Source organism: Meleagris gallopavo, chromosome 8, assembly GCF_905368555.1.
Source record: "Meleagris gallopavo chromosome 8, MGAL_WU_HG_1.1, whole genome shotgun sequence".
Classification (NCBI taxonomy): domain Eukaryota; kingdom Metazoa; phylum Chordata; class Aves; order Galliformes; family Phasianidae; genus Meleagris; species Meleagris gallopavo.
In genome coordinates, this window is record NC_139411.1 from 7,416,698 (window position 1) to 7,437,187 (window position 20,490).

At 41.1% G+C, this 20,490-nt stretch overlaps 1 protein-coding gene across 6 annotated transcripts in view; it reads right to left on the reverse strand.

The window, feature by feature from the left end:
- LOC104911921 (protein FAM13A-like) overlaps window positions 1–15,919 on the reverse strand; it is a 30,313-nt gene extending 14,394 nt beyond the window's left edge. The window contains exons 1-8 of one of the 6 annotated variants that reach the window (XR_014884887.1): window positions 15,083–15,919; window positions 14,237–14,357; window positions 10,088–10,283; window positions 8,935–9,023; window positions 8,005–8,362; window positions 5,512–5,683; window positions 5,085–5,294; window positions 3,411–3,594 (exon numbers count right to left, since the gene is read on the reverse strand). Coding sequence is in view for 4 of the 6 variants with exons in the window: in XM_085229995.1 (XP_085086121.1) it covers window positions 3,411–3,594; window positions 5,085–5,294; window positions 5,512–5,683; window positions 8,005–8,034 (596 nt within the window). In the remaining 2 variants the exon portion in view is untranslated. The remainder of the gene's footprint in view (window positions 1–3,410; window positions 3,595–5,084; window positions 5,295–5,511; window positions 5,684–8,004; window positions 8,363–8,934; window positions 9,024–10,087; window positions 10,284–14,236; window positions 14,358–15,082) is intronic. The other 5 variants (XR_014884886.1, XM_085229995.1, XM_085229997.1 and 2 more) reach the window with 5 other exon arrangements.
- Between the last annotated feature and the right edge of the window lie 4,571 nt (window positions 15,920–20,490).

Below are 20,490 nucleotides of genomic sequence, written 5' to 3' on the forward strand. Positions count from 1 at the left end.
AGGATGAATAGCAATAGAAATGAACAGTTCAGAGGATGAGCAGAAAGAATTCACCAGTGGAAACTGAAAGAAGAGTGGGTCTCAGCAAAGAAAATCTAGGGAGTAACCAGCATAACTCTTGACCTATGAGCTATGTTTTTGGCTCCCTCACATACAAGGAGGTGAGGACACGACAGCTGCATTGTGCAGATTTTAATGCTGAAGTTTCAAAAAGCAAGAAACACATGCCAGGCTCAAAATCTAAGAGAATGGTGTCACAGGATGAAAAGACCAGAAGCTGGTTTATGAAGACTGAAGTAAAATTAGAATGTTTTACTCAGTTACCATTTTTTCTGATACATACCTTCTTTTTTTATAGACACTTTTTGTCCTATCACACCAAACAGGGACAGGAAGTATATGTGCTACTAATATCATAGCAGAATAACTCCAGTATGAAGATGTTTTCAGTCAAACATTCAAAATAAGCAGGGCTAAGATAAAGTGTTGCAACAGATTAAGAACAGAGAAGTGACATTTAATATCCAGTTTTCACATGGTGATTTTTTTTAGCATTTAAAATTCAAGGTAATAAGTTTTCTGTGTTCTTGTAACTAGTCTTCCAACGTAACGCCTATGCTAAGGCATGTAATTTCTATGTCGAGATAATGTACTTAATAACTGCTCAGTATACGCAGTTTAGGTTAGTAAGGTGTAATTAGCAACAAGTTTTATATTCTAATTTTGTGTCCCAAAGTCTGTAACTGCTCCACGGTCCAATTACTGAAATACCAAACTCCATCACTTTAGTGAAGTGTATGGGAGCTGTTGAGTCACGGCCTGAAGCGCTGATTGAGTACCTGTGGAAAGGACCCGGTTAGCCCTGGGAGCACAGGTGAAGGCAATTCAGCTGTGTGACTGGAAGGCATGGAGCCTGGCTACACCTCTCTTAGACCCCATTTAAGGGCTGACTGCCACAGAGGAAAATTTCTTCCTGGAGAACTCTCCCTAGTGGAGCTTTCCCCTGTGAACCTGGAATCTTCTGATACAGGTAAGCAATCTTTTTCCCTTTTCTTATAGCGCCTTTCTATCAGGCTGATCTTCCCATCATATTGATTTGCCCAGTTGCTACAGTGAACTATGAACATGACAGGACTCCACAATAAAACCGTCAACAGATTGAGACAGGTAATAATCAGAGATTGAATTTATGCTTGAATATCAACAGATCAAAAACTAAAGTAGATCAGTTTAATAAATAACCCAACATAAAAGCAAGAAGACATTATTGTACCAAAAATGAAGAGTGCCAGTATGGATGAAGAACAGTTAACACCTGCAACAAATTAATGTCACAACCACAGTTAATGTTACATCCAGGAAGCTATTCCCAACAATAGCATGGGGTATATGTTTCTGTAGACTAGAATTAAAATTGTATTTTCTACAACCTATGTGTTCTGAAGCAGGACTATATTCAAACTGTGGCAAGGAGTACTCAATATGTCTCACTTTCCTGTTTGTCCGTATCCTAGGCGCCAAACGTTTAATGATGTTGCAGCTAATCGTGCAAAGTCCTTCTTTGAGAGGCTTAATGGTAATGTATGGCTTTATTCCCTGTGCCATGCTTGACTACCTAGAAATTAATTTTGTACAGGAAAATACAGCAGTTTGTTCTGAATCTTGGAGGCCTCAGGCCACTCAGCAGGAAGAAGTACAGCAATCTTACTGAAAGAAAATGCCAGTTGAAAGGCTCTCCTCCCCACCCAATTACCAGAAAGTTGATTTTTCACAGTTCTAGAAAGTATCTCTCAAGGACAGCACTAGCTACACACTTCACAAAAAAGAAAATGACCTACTGGTTTACCTCTCCCAGAGCTGGTGAGATCAGAATGACTGTAAAAAGCATTAACATTCACTTTCATTGGGTAGATATACTTTTATTTATGGTGGCTGTGCTGTCTCAATAAATCACTCTGGCAGGAAAACTCAAAGCTGATAATTTCTAAAGCTTCTCATACAAATCACTGCCACAAACATTTAGCTTAGCAGTAAGTGAACTCTAAAAAAGACCCAAACAAACAGGCATGATTGGAACTAGCTTGAGGATCTCCCAAAATAGGCTAGGATGCTTGAAAACTGGAAGTGCTTATCAATTAAAAATGGAACCCACTTGGTTCTTCTGCGGAGATTAAAAAATCTGTGGACATACATTCAAATAATTTGGGAAAAAAGAGTAATAAAACATTATGAGTACATGCACACAAGCTAAATGTGATGGCAAATGTGCCTTAGGACAGAAGTGTGACAGTCAGTGCAGTCCTTGTTGAGTTTAGCATGGGGTGAGGTCTGGATTTTTGATGAAGGTTTTTTAGCATCAATCTTTTTTACCTATTCTAAGTATCATGCAACTAGCCCAGACACTTGGAGCAAATCTCATTTGCCTACACTTATTAACTACTTTCAGTACACAGATGTCAAGGGGTTTTGTTGTACAGCTGCTTGTTTCACAGGAGCCTCATGGAGTAGGCTCCATGGTGAAGACTATTCTTGCAAGAGTGAATGCTATAAGTCCCCTCACACTACACACTGCTAGATAAGTCTCTCCAGCTGTTTTTTTTTTTTAAAGTTCCTTTTATTACTATCACCTGCAAGGTTTATAAGCTGTTACACCCTGTATTAAGCTCACAAAGCAGAGAAACAGACATGGAACACCCTTAAAATGCTGAGCACAGTTCCCCAAAACAAAGACTGTAATTACTTTCTAACATACATGGTACCAGTTTTGCTGAATGTGTTTTTTAAAAATTTCCTTGATTTGCCTCATTAAAAAGTGGGGGGAAAAAAACGCAAGGGTTTTATTGCTGTATAGAAAATGCTAATAGTTAACAAAATTTTGCACATAGACAATTAGCTTGTAATTCACACTAAGCTGGAATGACTGATCCACTGAAACAAAAGTCTACAAATTTTGATACAAGTATAAACACTTCATCACTTTTCTGTGTCAGTGTGAAGGATAGGATGAAGCGCTAAGATTTCAGTTTCTCTGGGAAACCCAGCACGGTCAGACCATTCCAGGCTGCTGCTTCTCACCACCTTGACTGGCCTGACATATGCTCTCCCACCTTTCTTTTTTAGCATCTGGTTTAGTGTCTGGCCTCTACCATTTCAAATGCACCTCCAGCAGCTTCAGCACCTACTGCTTGCAAGCAAAGCTGCCCACTGTTCAGGTATCAACATGCAGTTTAGTGGCACCAATATATCCAAATCTCTCTCCACAAAGGATACAATGAATTACTTTTGCATCTTGGAGAGACACTAGCCCATAATATTCTGTATAGACATTTAACTTTCAAAATGCTGTGCTTACTATTGGATATATGGTTATGACAAATCATCTTTTTAAGCTGTGATCGTGTAGTACTCACTTGAAAAGAGCAGGTCCAAACACAATGGCTAAATTTTCCAGAGTCATGCAATTCACTGCACTGTACGTTGCTACCTTTAACAGGAATGCAGATAGGAACTGGAGAAGGTTTTGATGTGCTTTGGGAAGACAGCTAATTAACTGTCTCAGATTCTTTATGCATTCTGTTGTGTTGATCCTGTGCTCTGTATTAAAAAAAAAAAAAAAGTTATTACATAGATATTCCTGGTAATAACAATCTCACCAGAGACCTTAAAATAGTTATCCTGTGCTTTACTCTTAGTATGTATTCTAAATGAAGAATTTCTACTAATAGTTACTAAATTTTAGTAACTATTTTCATGGGTTTCCCAGATAACAAGTTTTATATGCACTGTTTATGCTATTCTTCCTGCTAGGACAGAAGAAGATAGTACTTGTTGCTTTTTTAGTAAAGCTGATAACAGGCAGAAATCATGTACATGAATCCTTAAAGCTGCCTTAAGGATGTAAGGTTATCAGCCTTGATTTTCCGCAGAGATCTGACACATGCTGTTCGCCTCTCATTAAGAGGTGTAAGAAATTGTACCCCTTCAGCCCCAACTCACCTCCATTTCCTGACTAATTAGTAGCTTTCCATCTCAAAACATTTTTGCTCTATAAATACATGAGTGTAGTTACACAAGAGATGCTCAAAAAAAGTAAATTGTGGATACTTGGCACTTCCTTGATTCTCATTCTTCAAAGGAGTGTTACAAGGCAAAATCATCTCTCTGTTTGATCAGCAATTCAGAATTAGAGTGATAAAGTCTCCTGATATTAGAACTGAAATGGCAGTGCTGCTTAGTAACTGGCAGCTGATGCTCAAATTTGCCATAGATCTCCAAGACACATCTGTGTAGGTTTAGTACTGTGTAGAGCAAATTTCATCCTTTAGGGCAATTCTAACCCTAACAAATACATTCCATAAAAATTAAGATCCATGCTGCTCAACGCATTAATGAAAAGGGGTTGGAATGGAGGAGGAAAAAAAAAGAAAGAACAGTAAGACTATTCAGGGTAGTCAAAACTGCACTGGTTTTTGCAAGATGATTGCAAAAATTTGTAGAAACAGAAAGATCTTTCAGTTTCAGCAATCTTTTAGAGTTGATGAAAGTGATTTTCTGTGGTCTTTTTTGGTCATCATTTTTGGTTTGGTTTTTGTTTGTTTTTTTTTTCCTGTAAATATTTACATAATCTGGAATTTAGCAGATGAAGTTTGAACAAGAGCAACCTGCAGTCTAACCCATAAAACACACTTATTTGTACGCAATCACTTTAACTGGTTATCACTGAAAAGCACTTGCTGTAACTGCCTGAAAGCATTAGCTACCATCCACAGTAGAATTTTATTTTATTTTAAACATTAAGAACTATCAGCGTGAACAGGGAACTAGACAGCGTTGCTCTAAGCCACCCGCTACTGCTAGGAAGATGGTAAGAAAACTGGTAAAAAGTACTACATGAGAACAGGGAATAAAAAGGCTGCTGTACAAGGAAATGTGAAATAGAGAAGATTTGGCTTTGGAAAGAGAGATGTGAGGCAGTAGATATATAAATGTAATATTATGGTGATTACATTAAAAAATGGTATCTAAGCAGTTAGTAAAGCAGTGAACTTTTCGGAGAAGGAGGCTTAGAAGTGTCTATTCTGTACCTTGGAAAGTTTTTAGCATGCCAGCACAGACGTTGTCTGGAAGAACAGCCACTGGCAGTTCATTTAGAAACAGTTTCAGAAGGCTGGCTACGGAATCAACATCTCCATGATTAATGAGGTCTACTTCTTCTCCCTGATTGTACTTCTGCTTCAGTTCCTTGATTTTATTCACTGAGCCACTGATTCGAAATATACCAACACGCTGCAGACCTGCTCAAGAAGAAATATGAAGCAGTAAGCAACAGTCGTATATCATACCTGTGTGGTGAGAACTGCATCTTAAAAAGTTCTTTAAAAAAGCACAGTAATAGACAAAGATGACGGAAGTGCTGAGTATTTGCAGCTTAAATGTACAGTTTATGCAAAAAAACAAAAAAAAACAAAAAAACAGTTCTAAGAGAGCAGAGAAGACAAAACATTAACTTACCAAATACTTCTAGATACTCTACCATCTGTGTGACAAGAAAGGGGACTCCACACTGTGTTGCATTCTTTGTGAGAGCCTCTAGAGGTATACCGAACGCTCTTTCTCTGCTGAACTGTGGATCTGGTGAGACTTTACTTGTTGTGTGCCTGACTTGAATAGAAGATAATGATTTCTGGGGAATTAAAACAGGCAAGATAGAAGAGGTAGTTGATTTTCACCATTTTAAGGTTGAAGAGCTAGCATTTTAGTTACAATTATTGTGCTCATTAGAATCATAGAATATCCAGAGCTGAATGGGACCCACAAGGAACACTGAGTCCAACTCCTGAGGTTCCACAAAGGACCATCCAAAATCAAGCTCCATTTCTGAGAGCATCATCCAAAAGCCCCTTGATCTCTGGCCAGCCTGGGGCCCTGATCACAGCTCTGGGAATCCTTTTCCATGCCCACTACCCTCCGGTCCAAAACTTTTTCCTGATACTTGGAAGCTCTGTAATAGTCTTATATCCCTCTGACATTGCAGCACACAGTGCTCAAGGTGAGACTGCACCAGCTCACAGTAGAGGCTCTTTGCTCAAGTTTTACCTCCATGCACATTCCTAACATTCTAGATTGTTAATATCTTCCTTCTTTGGAGCTGAGACAGGACCTGTAAACACTTTGACCATAAAAATCCAGATACAGATGGTGTTTGAAGAGCCCTGGAGAGCAGCAGCAAGGAGCTGTTCAGGCCCATGGAGCCAGATGCTCAGCTAATGCTTATTGTGGCTTCCACATGGACATGCCTATAACTGCATATAGACACAACCTAATGCTACAGTTCAGCAAGAGATCAAGCCAAGGAATCTTAAAACATAGAGGGCTGTGAGTAGTAGCTGTAGGTCTCTTGGGAGGTCCTATTGACGGGGCCTTCACCACAGCCTGCTGACGAGAGGAGCAACATGGCACAGCAGCAGTCGTTCTGAGCTCCACGAGCCTCCCATTGCTTCTGTATTCAAACCTGGGTGGCCACAAGCTTAACCTGAAGCCCTGAGAGGTACGTGCGTTATTTAGGTCAGCTGTTCCACGAGAACACTCCTGAGCATTGCCAACACTACACCAGCCTCCCTGGCAATCAAACCACCTGCTTTGGAAACTGGGTTCCTGTGTAATGCAGGCACAGCATTACCTCAGCTACTAAAATACACAAAGCCAGGGAGCCTCAAGCACCAACTGTCGCCTTCCCTCCTTATCTCTTGCTCCTAAGCAATACAAACTTAACCCCTACATTCAGCATATCAAATCCGAAAAATGCAACTTTCCATAGATCCTAACTAATGGAAATCCATATTCTCAGCACATATGCTGACACACTCTTAGCCATCTAACGTGTGAAAACACATCGTGTTCGTAGCAGTACCCAACCAAACCCAAAGTTTGCTGCAGGCACCTGCTATCAGCACACTTCTCTGTCCACAAACTGACCTCTGAATTTCCCAGCAAAATACAAGTAAAAGTCAACCAGTATCAGACCTAGCAAAGGGGAAAACGCCCCCACTCCCTTACTCTCCTTCCTTCCTCATACCCATCCCCCTGCATTTTGCCTTATGAAGTCCCTGGAGGTGTTCAAGGTGAGTTTGGATGGGGACCTGGGCAGCCTGGCCTAGTATTAAGTGTGGAAATTGGTATCCCTGTATGCATGTGGCAGAGGGGTTGGAACTTGATGATCCTTGAGGTCCCTTCCAACCCAAGCTATTCTATGATTCTGTGATGTGAATTATCCACTATGCTGTATTTTGTTCTCATTTTTCTGTCATGCAGGCCATGCTTTATTACATAGGAAAGGACTCATTTATTCAAAGTTTTACACAGCACGGTGAAAGCAGAATTCTAAACCCAGAACATCCAGATTTACATGCTGGTATCTGTTCTGCATCAGGAAGATTTAAACAAACATCCACATTTCATTTTAAAGGAGGATTCTGATGTTTATGTTTTAATAGTGCCATCCCAACACATTACAAAACCTTCTTAAATGTTCTTATTACTATGTTTACAAAAGGAAAAAGGAAAGACTTTCTCACAGATTCGTAGCTGAATTGCTACAGAAAAAGCAGCTTATAAAATGCACACCTTCAAGTTCTGGCTTGTGGCACTGTTGACTTGGCTTCTGGTCAGCCTTGTTGCCATGGCAAATGTGCACAAACTGAAAAAACTAAACCTTATTCTGCTCTTTCAGTACATAATAAGCAAGGTTAGAACATGATATTAATGCTAAAGAGTTAATGATCACTACAAAAAAAGAAAAAGTATAGAAAAATTAACATATTTTAAACATTTTTTTTCTGTATAAGTTGTGACGTGTTAAAAAAGTCTCTATTTTAAAAATATCTATGATATTTTACTCTAAATGTCTCAGATACAACAGCTGGGTTGAGAAAAGAAGAGCATCTTTCTCAGAAAACAAGAGAAGACATGAGAGAGACTCACAAAGCCAGACATAAGTTCACTTACACAAACTGAAAGGGAGGCACTTGCTCCCATATTAGCCTGCAGGAGAATAGCAGTAATTCAGCTGTGCTGCTCGGAAGATACCATCACCTTTCTTCCCATTATAAATCTGTGCAGTGCAGCCAAGACAAACTGCATCCATCGGGCTGTTCCTCTGTAATTAACTTATCACAGCATGGTAGCTAAGAATCATCTTCATCAGCAGTTTCACCCCGAGTGTGTCTCAGGTAGAAGCTAACTCCTAGCAGAGGAGAATTCTTTGTAGCCAACACTTTCCTCCAGGGTCATATTGCAAAAGTTCACGGATGTATTACCATTAAGAGATGTCTCCATGGCACCTAACACACAATGGCACAGCTTCCTGAAAACCCATACATCATCTGTTTGTTATTTAGTTTTGAGCAGCTTTGCCAATGCAAATTTGCAAATACTCATATTGCCTGCTGTTGGCTCTGTCTGCCAGCAGCAATAAAATATTTTGAGGTGGCCCACAGCATATGCATATTATAGATATACATTTATATAACACCTACACAAACATTTTGGTAAGCATATGAGCAAGGATCCATCCAATCTTAGAAATAAAGAAGACACAGATGCTGTTAAGACCAACACATTCTATTATAATTCCTTCAGATAATTAATTAAATCCTATGAAATAAGCCAAAACAAAGCAGTTAATATTGCAATTAAAAGTAACTGTGATAGATTCTTAACACAAATTTAGTCAATTTTGTAATCAGGTACATAGAAAGCAATAAACAGAACACACAAAATGATAAACAGAGTAAAGGAACTTCCTTTGTAGGGTGCTACAAAAATGAATTATTTTATCAGCACACCGGATTAGTGGTTTAAGCACAGATGGAAAGTCTGTCTTCCTTAGTAGAGGGAATACCACTTAAATATAATGCAGATTTTTAGCTCACTTACCTCTCCACAAAGTCCAGTGCCGCTCACTGGAAATGCTTCAATTTAAGGCTTTCTTGCCATATGATCCAAGGTTTTCCTAATCAGCTGGTCTGAAACAACGAGGCACACAGGTGAGGACCCCGCTTTCACATTGGGGCACGTCCGCTACCACCATTGCACTCAGGTGCAGCGAGGACATGGCCAAATCTGTAGTAAGCAGGGTTCATATTCACACTGCTGTCTTGGCATGTTCCAGATCTGGGTTTTTTTAGCACTTGGACTATCGGACATTTACCTTTCTTTGCAACAGAAGAGGCTAGCAGATTTAGCCACCCCAATGGGCATTTAATCTCTTTGCTTCATGGTGCACATGCTATTCCACAGCCCAGAGAGCTCCCCCAAAGCCCATTTAGTATCAGTGTCCCAATGCAGGGTATGAAGGGACAGCCAGTTCTGGCACACAGCAGCAGTGGCAAGGTGACTGCTTGAAACAAAGTGAGTCACGTTTCCTTTTGTTCAAAGTCCCTCTGTTATTTTCTGTCAGAATACTGGGGTGGAAGAGAGGAGTATGCAAGCACGGTTCTACTATTGCCTTCTCCTCCTGCTAGGCAGATATTGTACAGGAACTAGCAGGCAGTAACAGCTAGGCTTTCCTCCAGCACCAGAAAAGCAGGCCTTGAAGATGCTCTGGGAAAGTGAAGGACACTCTCCCTATGTGTTTGTGAAGGAAAAACTCAGAAGACAGCTGCAAGAGAAACAGTTGTGTAGACTACAGCCCAGCTCTCTTTTGCCCTTGTGCCATCCTGGGCTGCACACACAGCCATAGCCACAGAGACCCCTCACATGCTCTGTCCATGGGCTGAACAGGGGGCTGATGTCTCTTTTCCAGCAGTGCAGCCTTCCCCAGAATGGCAAGAGAGGAGACCCCACCATTGCTACCTTCTGGTGTCCAGCCAGCTGAGCAGCATCCCCTCACCACTGATGTGCTCCACCTGGGCCCACAGCTACAGCTGTCTGAGAGGCTCTAAACCTTTCTGGATACCTCCAGCACTGCCGCCCTATGAAATGACCAATTTCACAGCTCTTGTCCCTGCAGGCAGCACCCAGGCTGGTAGTACCATACCCCCAAGCAGCATATGTCCTGCCTGCAGCTGACAGTCATTCTGTGCCTCACCTCCAAGCATGATTGTGAAACGACGACTGACATGGGAAAGACTGCAGCTCTGCAACTAGCAGTAGCACTGAGAGGGTTCATTCACATCCTCACAGATTGCATCAACGCCCCGTCCAGATGAACTGCAGAGATACAGTACTGGCAAGAACAGATGGCCATGGAGCAGGACAAACAAGTACAGCTCATGGATGTTTACCTTCAAGAAAAGAAACCACACAAAAAGACTGATTAAAAAAAGACAACAGAACGCTTTGGTCCTGCAATACCCCATGGTGTGACTACTCTTCTCTGTCACAGCTATGTGGCTGTCCAGCGCTTATATCTGAGAGGTTACAGTGGTATTTTGTTGTGTTGAATCTCCTTTGGGACAGACAAAAGCATAAAACAGTCAGAGCCAGCAGCTCCCCAGCTAACTGTGCCTGCAGGCTGGTAGCTATTTGCTGTCCACAGAGAAACAAAAACCTGAGCCAAAACCCCCTAACCCGCTGTTTCCTGCCACATAGAGCATTTCTAACCCCTCATCTCTCTCTATTTCGCAGAATGTGTCACAGCTGACACATTGCTCCCCCTGCTTCAGCTGAACATGTAAACTCTAAGCACATACCTTTTAAAGCATCAAATTCCCTGCCTGAGCAGCAAGCACAAGTTTTGTCTATTGAATTATCACAGCAGTAGCAGTGCAAACAAGGCAGTAGTGACTATAATCAGTCACTTGCTCTCTACTGTGCCCTTAACCGCAATTGTCCAAGAATTTGTTTTCAAAACCTGCCTGCTGAGCCCAAAACTAAAATGCAGCATGTGAGGCTTATGTAAAACTGAGATATTTCAGTTCTCCAGATAGCCTGCAGCAGCTAGAGGGCACACGAGGCATGCTGCAGAGGTGGTCCTGCAACCCTCACTGCAGACACAGCAAGGAAACCTAAGGCCTGGACAGAATTTTCCTTCCATACAAAGTAACACAGTTCAAAGGGATGATTTCTCATTCTGATGTTGTACGAAGAACAGAAGGCAACAGACATGACAAATGAAACATATTTCAGCTCAAGCCCTTGTTCTGATCAAAGTGAATTCCTGTAAGACTTCTGCTGTCTGAGTGCAATGCACAGCACTCTGAGCAGCCACCCCTATTTCAAGGGCTGCATCTAAATTAAAACCAAAACTTTCGTCTCCTAACACCCCACTGACCTGGGGAAGGCTACTGAGAAAAGACAGTGCCCTGGCCTGGGTGGTGCAAGGAGGCTGGGGGAGCATTAGGGGTTGCTTTTGTACTTTTTTCACTGGGAAATGACCTCCAGCTTCAGAAGGGCTGCTTCTGAGGCCTGCTGATGTCTTGAAAAGAGAGGAACAATATACAGCAATAAACACGGAAGGAAAATACAAAAGTTTCATTTTCTTCCTTAGGAAACAATTTTTTTTAATTATTATTATTTTTTTTTAGTAGAAGCTTTAGAAACAACAGTATCCCTGTGGGAAAGGGCAGAGGTAGCTGTGGTAAATAGACTGTCAGCAGCAGGAAAAACAAAAAACAACAGAAGCAAGTAAAATAATTAACTGAACTTTATGGTTTAGTTAGAGTTTTCCTCCAAAACTACAAGCAGCTGTTCTGCTGATCCAGTAAGACCAGCTTCAGGCGTCTCATAGCATGCAGTCAGATAGGAAAGAAAGCCCTTCTTGGTGGACAAGAGCCATCACAGCCAGAGCACATGCCCTGCAGAGAGACCATGGTGGGGTCGCAGTGTGGGTAGCCCTGCCATGCCGCTTGCTCTGCCTTGGACCAGGTCCAGCTGGAGAGGCTGCAGTGGCTCTGGGTTAGAAGCAAACACTGGGGAAGGCAGCCCTGCTGATCCCAGCTGAAGAGTCGCTTGCAAACCACGGATGCTAGATGCTCAAGATCAGAGGAGAACAGCAGGGTTCAAAAATAAACAAAGTTTGGTCTAAAGCAAAGAAATTCAATCCAACTGCAACTGTTAGCCAGCCCTTCCATGACACGATCCTCATTAGTGAAAACTTCACAGCAGCTTTTTCCAAGGATCCATAGAAACACAATGCCAGTGAAAAAGCAGCACTCATTTAAAGCACTGTCCACACCAAAATGCTGTGTTTTGGTCATACTGCTTGTCTTCTGGTATCATGTCATCTTAAAACAGAACTTACGATTCCCTGATTTTGTGTCGTTGCCTTGTCATATGTAGTGTTTAGGTCTTTTACATTGTTTTTCACATGGATAACTGCAGTGAAGAAGAACCGCTGCTCTGAGTGAGAAGGTCAGATAACAGCCTAAATGCAAATTAACCAACTCTTGAAAACAGCACAAAATTTGTTACATCTGTACTAAACACTCCAGACTTCTATGACTGCTCTGGTAGAGATGCTAAAGTATGCTGTTGCTACAGGAAAATTATGAACTGTGTGGTATCCAGAACAGTGGATATTACAATTCCACGTAATCAACATCCAAGTCATTTCAGCTGCTTTAACAATCTTTTCATTTCCATGTCTCAAAACAAATGCCAGGTGGAAAAGCCCACTGGGCAGCATCTCAGAGGATCTTACAATTAAAGGTGCTGCCTTTTTTGTTGTTTTTTTTTTTTGTTTGTTTGTTTGTTTTTACAGTTGCCAGCAGGCCGATCAGTGCATGCACCCAAGCAGTACCCTGCAGCTGTGAGACCCATAACAATGCCTCTTGCCCATCCCAGTGCTGGGCCTTAGGGCAGTGCAGCACAAAAAAAGGGCAGACCTGTGGGAGCTGAGGGAGGCGGGGAAGGCACGGTGAGATGAGACAGCGTAAGAAGCTGATGGTGTAAAGCAGGGCATACAGGACTCCAACAAATTGCTCTGCTGTACTCAGAGCCATTTTGAAAAGCACAGTTTGTTGTGGGTGGGGAGCTTAGAGAAAAGTCACTTGCATAAGCAGGGATGCAATTGCCCTGACTTTGCAATCCATATAGCTTTCTAAAAATAGGATAAAGCACCATGACAGGCACACAAACCCATGCCAGCACCCATCAGAGCGTGCTGACCTCTTACAGCTGACAGCTTCAGAAAGTAAGACTGGAAACACCGAAAGGCCCCCTGATTTGTGTGAACAGAAGGAAAACACAGACAGAATTCTGTTGTCCATTCCCTGGCTCAAAATCTTCAAAACTGTCCAGTTCAGGAATGTATTTTGTTTTCTTTCTACCGAATCTTTCAGGAACATCATGACCCCTTGCTAAATTCACTATGATGCAATAGTTGCACCATCTGGGGCTTGACAACTCTTTTGTGCTTACCCCATATAAAAGTATCCTTTGATTATCACAGAGAACATTCAGGGTCAGATATATACAGAGAAGTTTCCTTCAGATGAACCCATCTTACTGGCTCCCAGCGCAGGTTTCATTGACACCCCAGACACACAGCAGTCATCTATTTTATTCCAACTAATCATGAACCACTTGAAACTGAAAAATGAGTACGTTATAAAAAAATCTTGTATTTTAAAGGCAATTAGGTGGAGCTGGTGGTGAAACTCTACTGGATCTTTCAAATGGGAATATGAGTGACAATCAGTACTGAAATGCAGGAAAAAAATGCATGAATTAAGTAACCACTGGCTAGAAATGAGGCATGAAAAAAAAATGGTATTTCTATTTTAATCACTACTGTATAAAGATATAATACTTTTCTCCATAATTTAGCTGCTAAAATCCATAGTATAGACTTAAAAGAATGGTTGCCACACATCCCCCATCACAACATTTTGACTACCAGGCATGCCTGCTCACCAAACTCAATTGTCAGATGTTGCTGTCCTGACAAGAAAGAAGCTCTCCCCTGTTGCATTGCTTTTCATCTACTTGTGGAGAGAGTATACCGGCCACAATCCCTCCTACCAGGCAAGCTCAACAGCTGCCAGCAATGTCCCCCGCCCCCCAACACAATTTTATTTCTGCTCACAGCTGATGAGGTGGTCTCCTTGGGATGTGGATGCCTGAGGGACAAAGGCAGGTACATCTCCATGCCACATGGCCAGACATGTGCAAGGAAACTGCCTCCTTCTCCATCAGCCAGGCACGTACCAGTCCAGTGCTGTGCCTGAGCAAATATCTCCTGAGTCACGGCAAGGCTATTATTTATTACTGTAGACGCAGCACTACATTAACCCACCTGGCAAGTTTGCAGTTGCTTTCCTCTATCTGCACTCATCTCTGGCAGTGAATGTGTTGGTGCCCTGCAGTGGCTCAGCAGAACCTGTTTCCAGGCAGCTGAATTACAGGCATGTGGAGAACTGTCCAACAAAACAGCAGGAGGCACATGTTAGGAATGCTTGATCACTTACCCCAGCTCCCCGCACCCCCTTCCCCTGTTTAAACTCTCCAGCATTTTTTCTTTCAAAGGCTTTAGAAAATCATAAGCTTTAGAAAATGGCATACTTGCTTGGCACTTTTTGCAGAATTACAAGCACCATGTGGCAGGTCAATTGCTGACAGTGCTCTTCTCCACTTAGGGAGAAATGGTATTAAGGTGAGCTGGAGCCTGCCTCTCTCTACTTCCTGACTTCAAATTAGTTTTCTTCCTCTAATCTCCATCTGGCACTCAAACCTCTTAAATTTCTTAATGCTGTTCCAGAGAAAGCAAGTCAGCATTCAAAATTCAGTATTGCTTCATTATCTAAAGGCACTGTCTTGCTCTTGCTGCTAAAGAGCAAAGCAAGAGCTGGAAAACCAGCTGTGGGTATGGAGGAAGAAAAGTTCTTTTCAAGACTAACGAGTTATTTAAAACTCTTTTAAGTTATATCACAAAGTTCAAAATGCATATGAATAAGGCTGATAACTGAGCTCTATATTCAGGGAATGAATTGAGTGAAAGTAAATCCCAAACTTTGACACAGATGGTAAATTTGAGAGGAAAAGTATTTCCAAAATAGCTGGGGGTAATATTTCTTACCAGTAAAGGTTCTGTGCAGTAAAAATTGAGCATAGATGCAAAGGTTTTCTGCAACTAGACACTTACCATGCTCCTTATTATACTTCATATGTCAGTACATACAGCATCTCTTACTGGAAAAGACACAAAGAAATACTCAGTGGGAAAGAAAACCATTCTCTCTCCGCAGACAAATACTCAACTGCTTCTTGGTGCAGTCCACACACACAAAAAAGAAGTTATGGGAACAGGGGCTTGGTATGAAAGACTGTGTTTGTAAAAGAGGAGAACTTTTTCTTCTTTCCAAACAGATTTCTCTGCCATTTGCTAATGGTTGCCTCATTTCTCTCTGCTCTGAATTTCCTAAGCTGTCTTTTTCACTTCAAAGTGAGTGTTAGATTACAGCAGTAGAAGTTAGTATTTCTAGCATTGCAATTGCACCAGAGTACAGAAAACATCTCAATAACATTTGGCCTTTGCTGCAGTTATGGGTATTTTCCTGCACAGTTAAGGGCACCTAGATTTTCTGCTAATGCACTTCAGCAATATTTGAATGAAGGTGACTGACATGCAATTACTGAATATGTAATTCAAATTCAAATGTAATCAGGAAATGATAACTAAGGAGAATTTTCATTCAGTTTGGCTGATCCCAGGTTTGCTTCTCCAAGAAACAAGAATCTAAAGAACGAAACTTGAAGGAAAACAAAATACTCATAATTATGGCTTGTTCCCTATCTGTTCATTTTCATAACATATTTGAATCGCTGGACTAGCGTTAGTTAAAGATGTTAAGGACCAGCCCATTTCCTGCAGCCCCAGTCATCCTCCCAGGAAGAAACATCTGCACAGACCAACACGTGAGGCTCCATCTAGAACCTGGTCACCACTTTCTGATGACTTTCCATGGCTGATAAGAAACCTGACTCCCACCTCTCCCACCTACAGCTCTATACAGCTCATGGACTATGGACAACTATTTGAAGTAATCATCTCTGGCATGACATGCTGCCATTTTACATAAATGATAGTTCTAGCACAATATTATCTCTTTGAAGAAATCTTTGAAGAGCTGCAAAGAAATAAAACACAGTTAGTCCTTGCCTGCTCTCTCCATCTATCTTGAACAACATCTGAAGTGGGAACTGAAAAAAAAAAACAGCAGGAATACAGCAAGAGGAGACTTCAGCATCTTCCTGCACCATAAACATTGTCCAAACACACGTGGAAGCCAGGCAGAGGCAGGTTTCTATCTGTATTTCTCCAGTAGCATATTGATACCTTTGGTCTTTACTGATTAGTATCATTTCAAATGATTTCACCTGAGCATTAACTCTGTCTTCTGCAACCTAGTGATTCTTGTTCTTGAGCAAAATTAGAAATAACTCAGAAAAGATGGAAGGCACTCTAAAATGACATCTTCCCTCTATGAAACTCACATTGCAGCAGCAGCTCCACTAGTCCTCCCCATTCCAGGCAAGATGAAGAAACTGTTTTCAGTAATTGTGTCCATCATATTCAAATTAAAGCCTCCAATTTCTGAGGCAACAAGGTACACAGTGAGTTCAGTGAGAATTCCCTTTTCCTCATCTCTCTCTCCCCATTTTCAGTAGCCATCATACACCCCAGTGACTATTTAGTTCTATTTTCTACAATAACAGTGCCTATGGAGACACCAGACAGTCAAGCCTAGTCTTGTAAATTTTTTGTCCCTTATCCTATGACAACACCTTCACATAAACCTGTTTCATTTGGAGCAAATATTAAATAATACAAGTTTTTTTTTTTTTTTTTTTTAAATGAACACTTGCCCTCATACATGTTATTTATTGTAATTCAGAACGTATCAGATCATTTCTGTTACTCTGATTTGCAAGGACAGCTTCCTAAGTAACTGAAAGCAGAGAGACAGCCACTGTAACCCAGGGACATTTTAACTAAACGGCAAAGTAATTTAATTCCAACAGAAGACAGCACGGCCCAGTGCAACTTGATATGCATGTCATGTTACCAAATTTTAAAGTCATAATCACAAAAAAAAAAAAAAAAAAAGCACAAAATCTAGATACGATCTCTAAATATAGAGTTGGTCTGAGCACTGGCCATTTACAAAACAGGTGGGTAGGCATTCATCTTGTTACTCAGCAACATCCCCAAGTCCAAGTCATTGCTGTTAATCACAGAAAAACATGTTTACTTTTCAATGTGAACTATGACACCAACAAAAGTGGAAAGAGTTTAGTCAGGTGATTTTCAGCCTGTAATGAGAGAAACAGGGGGAAAAAAAAAACCAACACATTAATTTGAATTATAAGAAAACATCTTGGTAAGTTTAACTATGACAAAGTAAGGCTCAGCTTGCAGTCTAAGACATGATGTAGGCTGCATGGCCACAACAGTTTCCAAAGAAATTACTCCAAGCTCAGTCCAATCTTCACACTGGCATGCCGTTGTTTACCAAGCTAGCAGTTACGCATGAACCCATACTTTAAAGACAACTAGCTAATCTCAGCTATAAAAAGAAGCATTTCCAAGGGGATTTCTGGATGGGTTCACAATGCAGCACCTTATGCTAGTTCACGTTCAGGTCACATACGACATGGGAGATCCAAATGAAAAGATCCGTGGTGAGACCCTGGAGCCAAGTCATTTGTCCCACCTTTACTTGTCTTCATTAAGCATGTTCAAGACCCCCATTCCTTCATTAAATGAAGCCTTGAACATCTGCAGGCAGAAAAGTTGGGAGATCTGCATTCATACCAGTCATACTTGGTTTTAGTTCTGTAGCAGAGAGTCTTCTGGATAGAAGTCTGACAAGCCTTTAACTTGGCTCTTTAAGCATAATTCCTTTTAGTCTACAGCAAAACTTCAATAAAATAGTCCTTTGAACTTAAAGAATTATATTTTGTACTAGACAGAAGCTTTTGCCTGTCCCTTTGAGATACTGGTCCAATTTCTGTATCATTCATGCGTTGCCAGTTTTAATCTGATCAGCATCATGCTCAGCCCAACATATTCAAACTTGCCCTTGAAAGGAGCCTTTTGTGAAACATCTTTCAATAAAAAATACTGCAATGTCAGTATAATACTACACATCATCTGTAGCCCTGACTCAGCTCATTGTTCAATGGCAGTATGCAATGCTGGAATCCGGTATCAGCATGATGTAAACAAATTAACAGCTACCAAAGGAATGCAATCATTTTTTGCAGCTAACCATAAAAACTATCAATTAAGCAAGGCACATATTAGACTATAAATCTAACAGAACTCAGATGTTTCATTTGTATTGGATTTTGGTAACTGCAATACATTTTCTGAAGATCTGCAAATAAGGAGATAAATGTTCTGTTCATGACTGACGCCACATTAATTTAGGTAACAAGTAATACATTTATTTTAGAATGAAGAATAATTATCTAAGCGTTGAAATTTTTCTGTCCCACATCTGTTTGGCAGCAATGGTAAGATTCAAGGAGATGCAGAATTTAATTCTACATGGCAGAACTGTATATTTGCCTACCTCTAAGAGCCTGTCAACACGGATGACCATACAATCAAACAAGAGAGGCAAAGATAAACATGTTGTACCTCTCCTGCAACCTTCAAAAACAAAAACAAACAAACAAAAATAAAAAAAACCCAACCCCATTTGAGCCTATTGCTCAATGTAAATGAAGTCTTCCAGTCAGAAGTAAATGCTTTCAGCATCCCTGAAAATCTTTTCATGAAATGAACCTACCCCTCCCCCAGTCAAAACTAGAGAAGTAAAAGTGAAAGCTGAAACACTAAGTCCTTGCTCTTGTTTATCAGTTAGTATGGGCACAGCGCTCAACCATCTGGTTAGGATTAGCAGTCCTAACACATTGACTGCAGTGGCAATATAAGGTCACTCCACAGCCTGGCTTCTTTCCTCATACACGGGTAATGTTATATCAGGAAACTGTCACAAATCACTAGCCAGATTTCCAAACACATCAAGCTGCCTAATTATAGACACTATTTCCATTGCAGAAGAGTACTACTTGTTGCCCAATCGTTAACATTAATTGTAGCTGACTTTTTCCAGAAATTGATAAATAATGTAACACCAGTTTCATATTTAACATATTCAGAATGCACTGTTAGCAGAAAGTGAAATACTTTTAAGATATTAACATGCAGGCACATGCATCCTGATCACATCCAGTATACCACTGCAGTGTCTCTGAGATGCGTAGAATGGTTCTACCTCCACATGAGTGCAGTGAAAGCTGACTGCAGGTGCAAATCCACTTCAGATTTGCAGGCCACCAAATTGGAATTGGAGTTGCATTTCTGCATATAATGAGTACTCAATATTTTTTCCCCCCACATGCACTGAACAAGAAATCTAAGAAATAAAGAACACCCAGTTGACATGTGGAGCAAAGAACAGAAGGCCAAATTACTGAACTTTCTGTCAGACTTTATACAAACAGAAATAAGAGTCTCAGAAAGCTAGCAGAAAATGTTTGAAGGCAAACTGCTTTTTTCCACCTTGGGCCAGAAAAGGAACTTCACTGGCTCTTATATCTGCCCCACTTAAGGGATATTTGACTCTTGCATAATTCATTCTGAAAAAATAGCAACTCTGTTCATAGTACTTTGACAACAAAGGCTGCTCATTACATGCATTTCTTTTTATCTTAAGAATTATTTGTGAGCCAGAATCACAGCACACATTTGAAGAACATACTATGGCAGAGAAGTACATATGCATCTGTATGTAGAGAGCAGTATGTAAATCAGGAAAAAACTAAAAATATCCAAATCATACAAGGCTTCCCAACATGTTCCAGTAAACTTCAAGCCTACAAGAAGCCAAAGCACACAGGATGTGCCACTGGTGGACAGGAAATTGCTGTGACTATGATGTAAGAACAATGAGACAAGCCTGCAGTGGGAGAAGCAACAGAAGCTACTGCACAGGGCACTGAAAGCAGAGCAGGCCCAGCTGAGCCTTCCTGCCTTGCTCAGGAAAAGCCTCCACCTCACACAGCATCCCCCGAGTCACACCAACCTTGGGTTAAGCAAAAAGCAACACAGGCATATAGAGCTGGACTGCAGTGAGAGAGTTTCGGGCAGCAGTTCCAGGAGCTCATTCAGGGCCTGCTTGGCATTCCAGTGTTGCAACTCTCGCCCCTTATCTCCTCTATTATCCCTCCCACACATATTTTATTGATCCCTTTTATTTGCTCCTCTCCTTGCTATATCCATTCAGCAAATAACAGCAAAAATAAGATTGGCATCACATTTTTTCCTTTTTCAGTCAAATCCGCTTTGTTGAAAGCTCTCTGACTCATCACAAGCTCTCTTCAGCAGGCCCAGCCAACTAAACTGCAATTGTGCAACAAGAGATGCCCCTGGTACTGCCAGACTGCAGCAACTGGCTTAGAAACACTCACCTGAGGGCTTCTGTGAACACATCTCCAACTTCAATCTGAAGACTTTCAGCTTGTATAACTAAGTCAGCA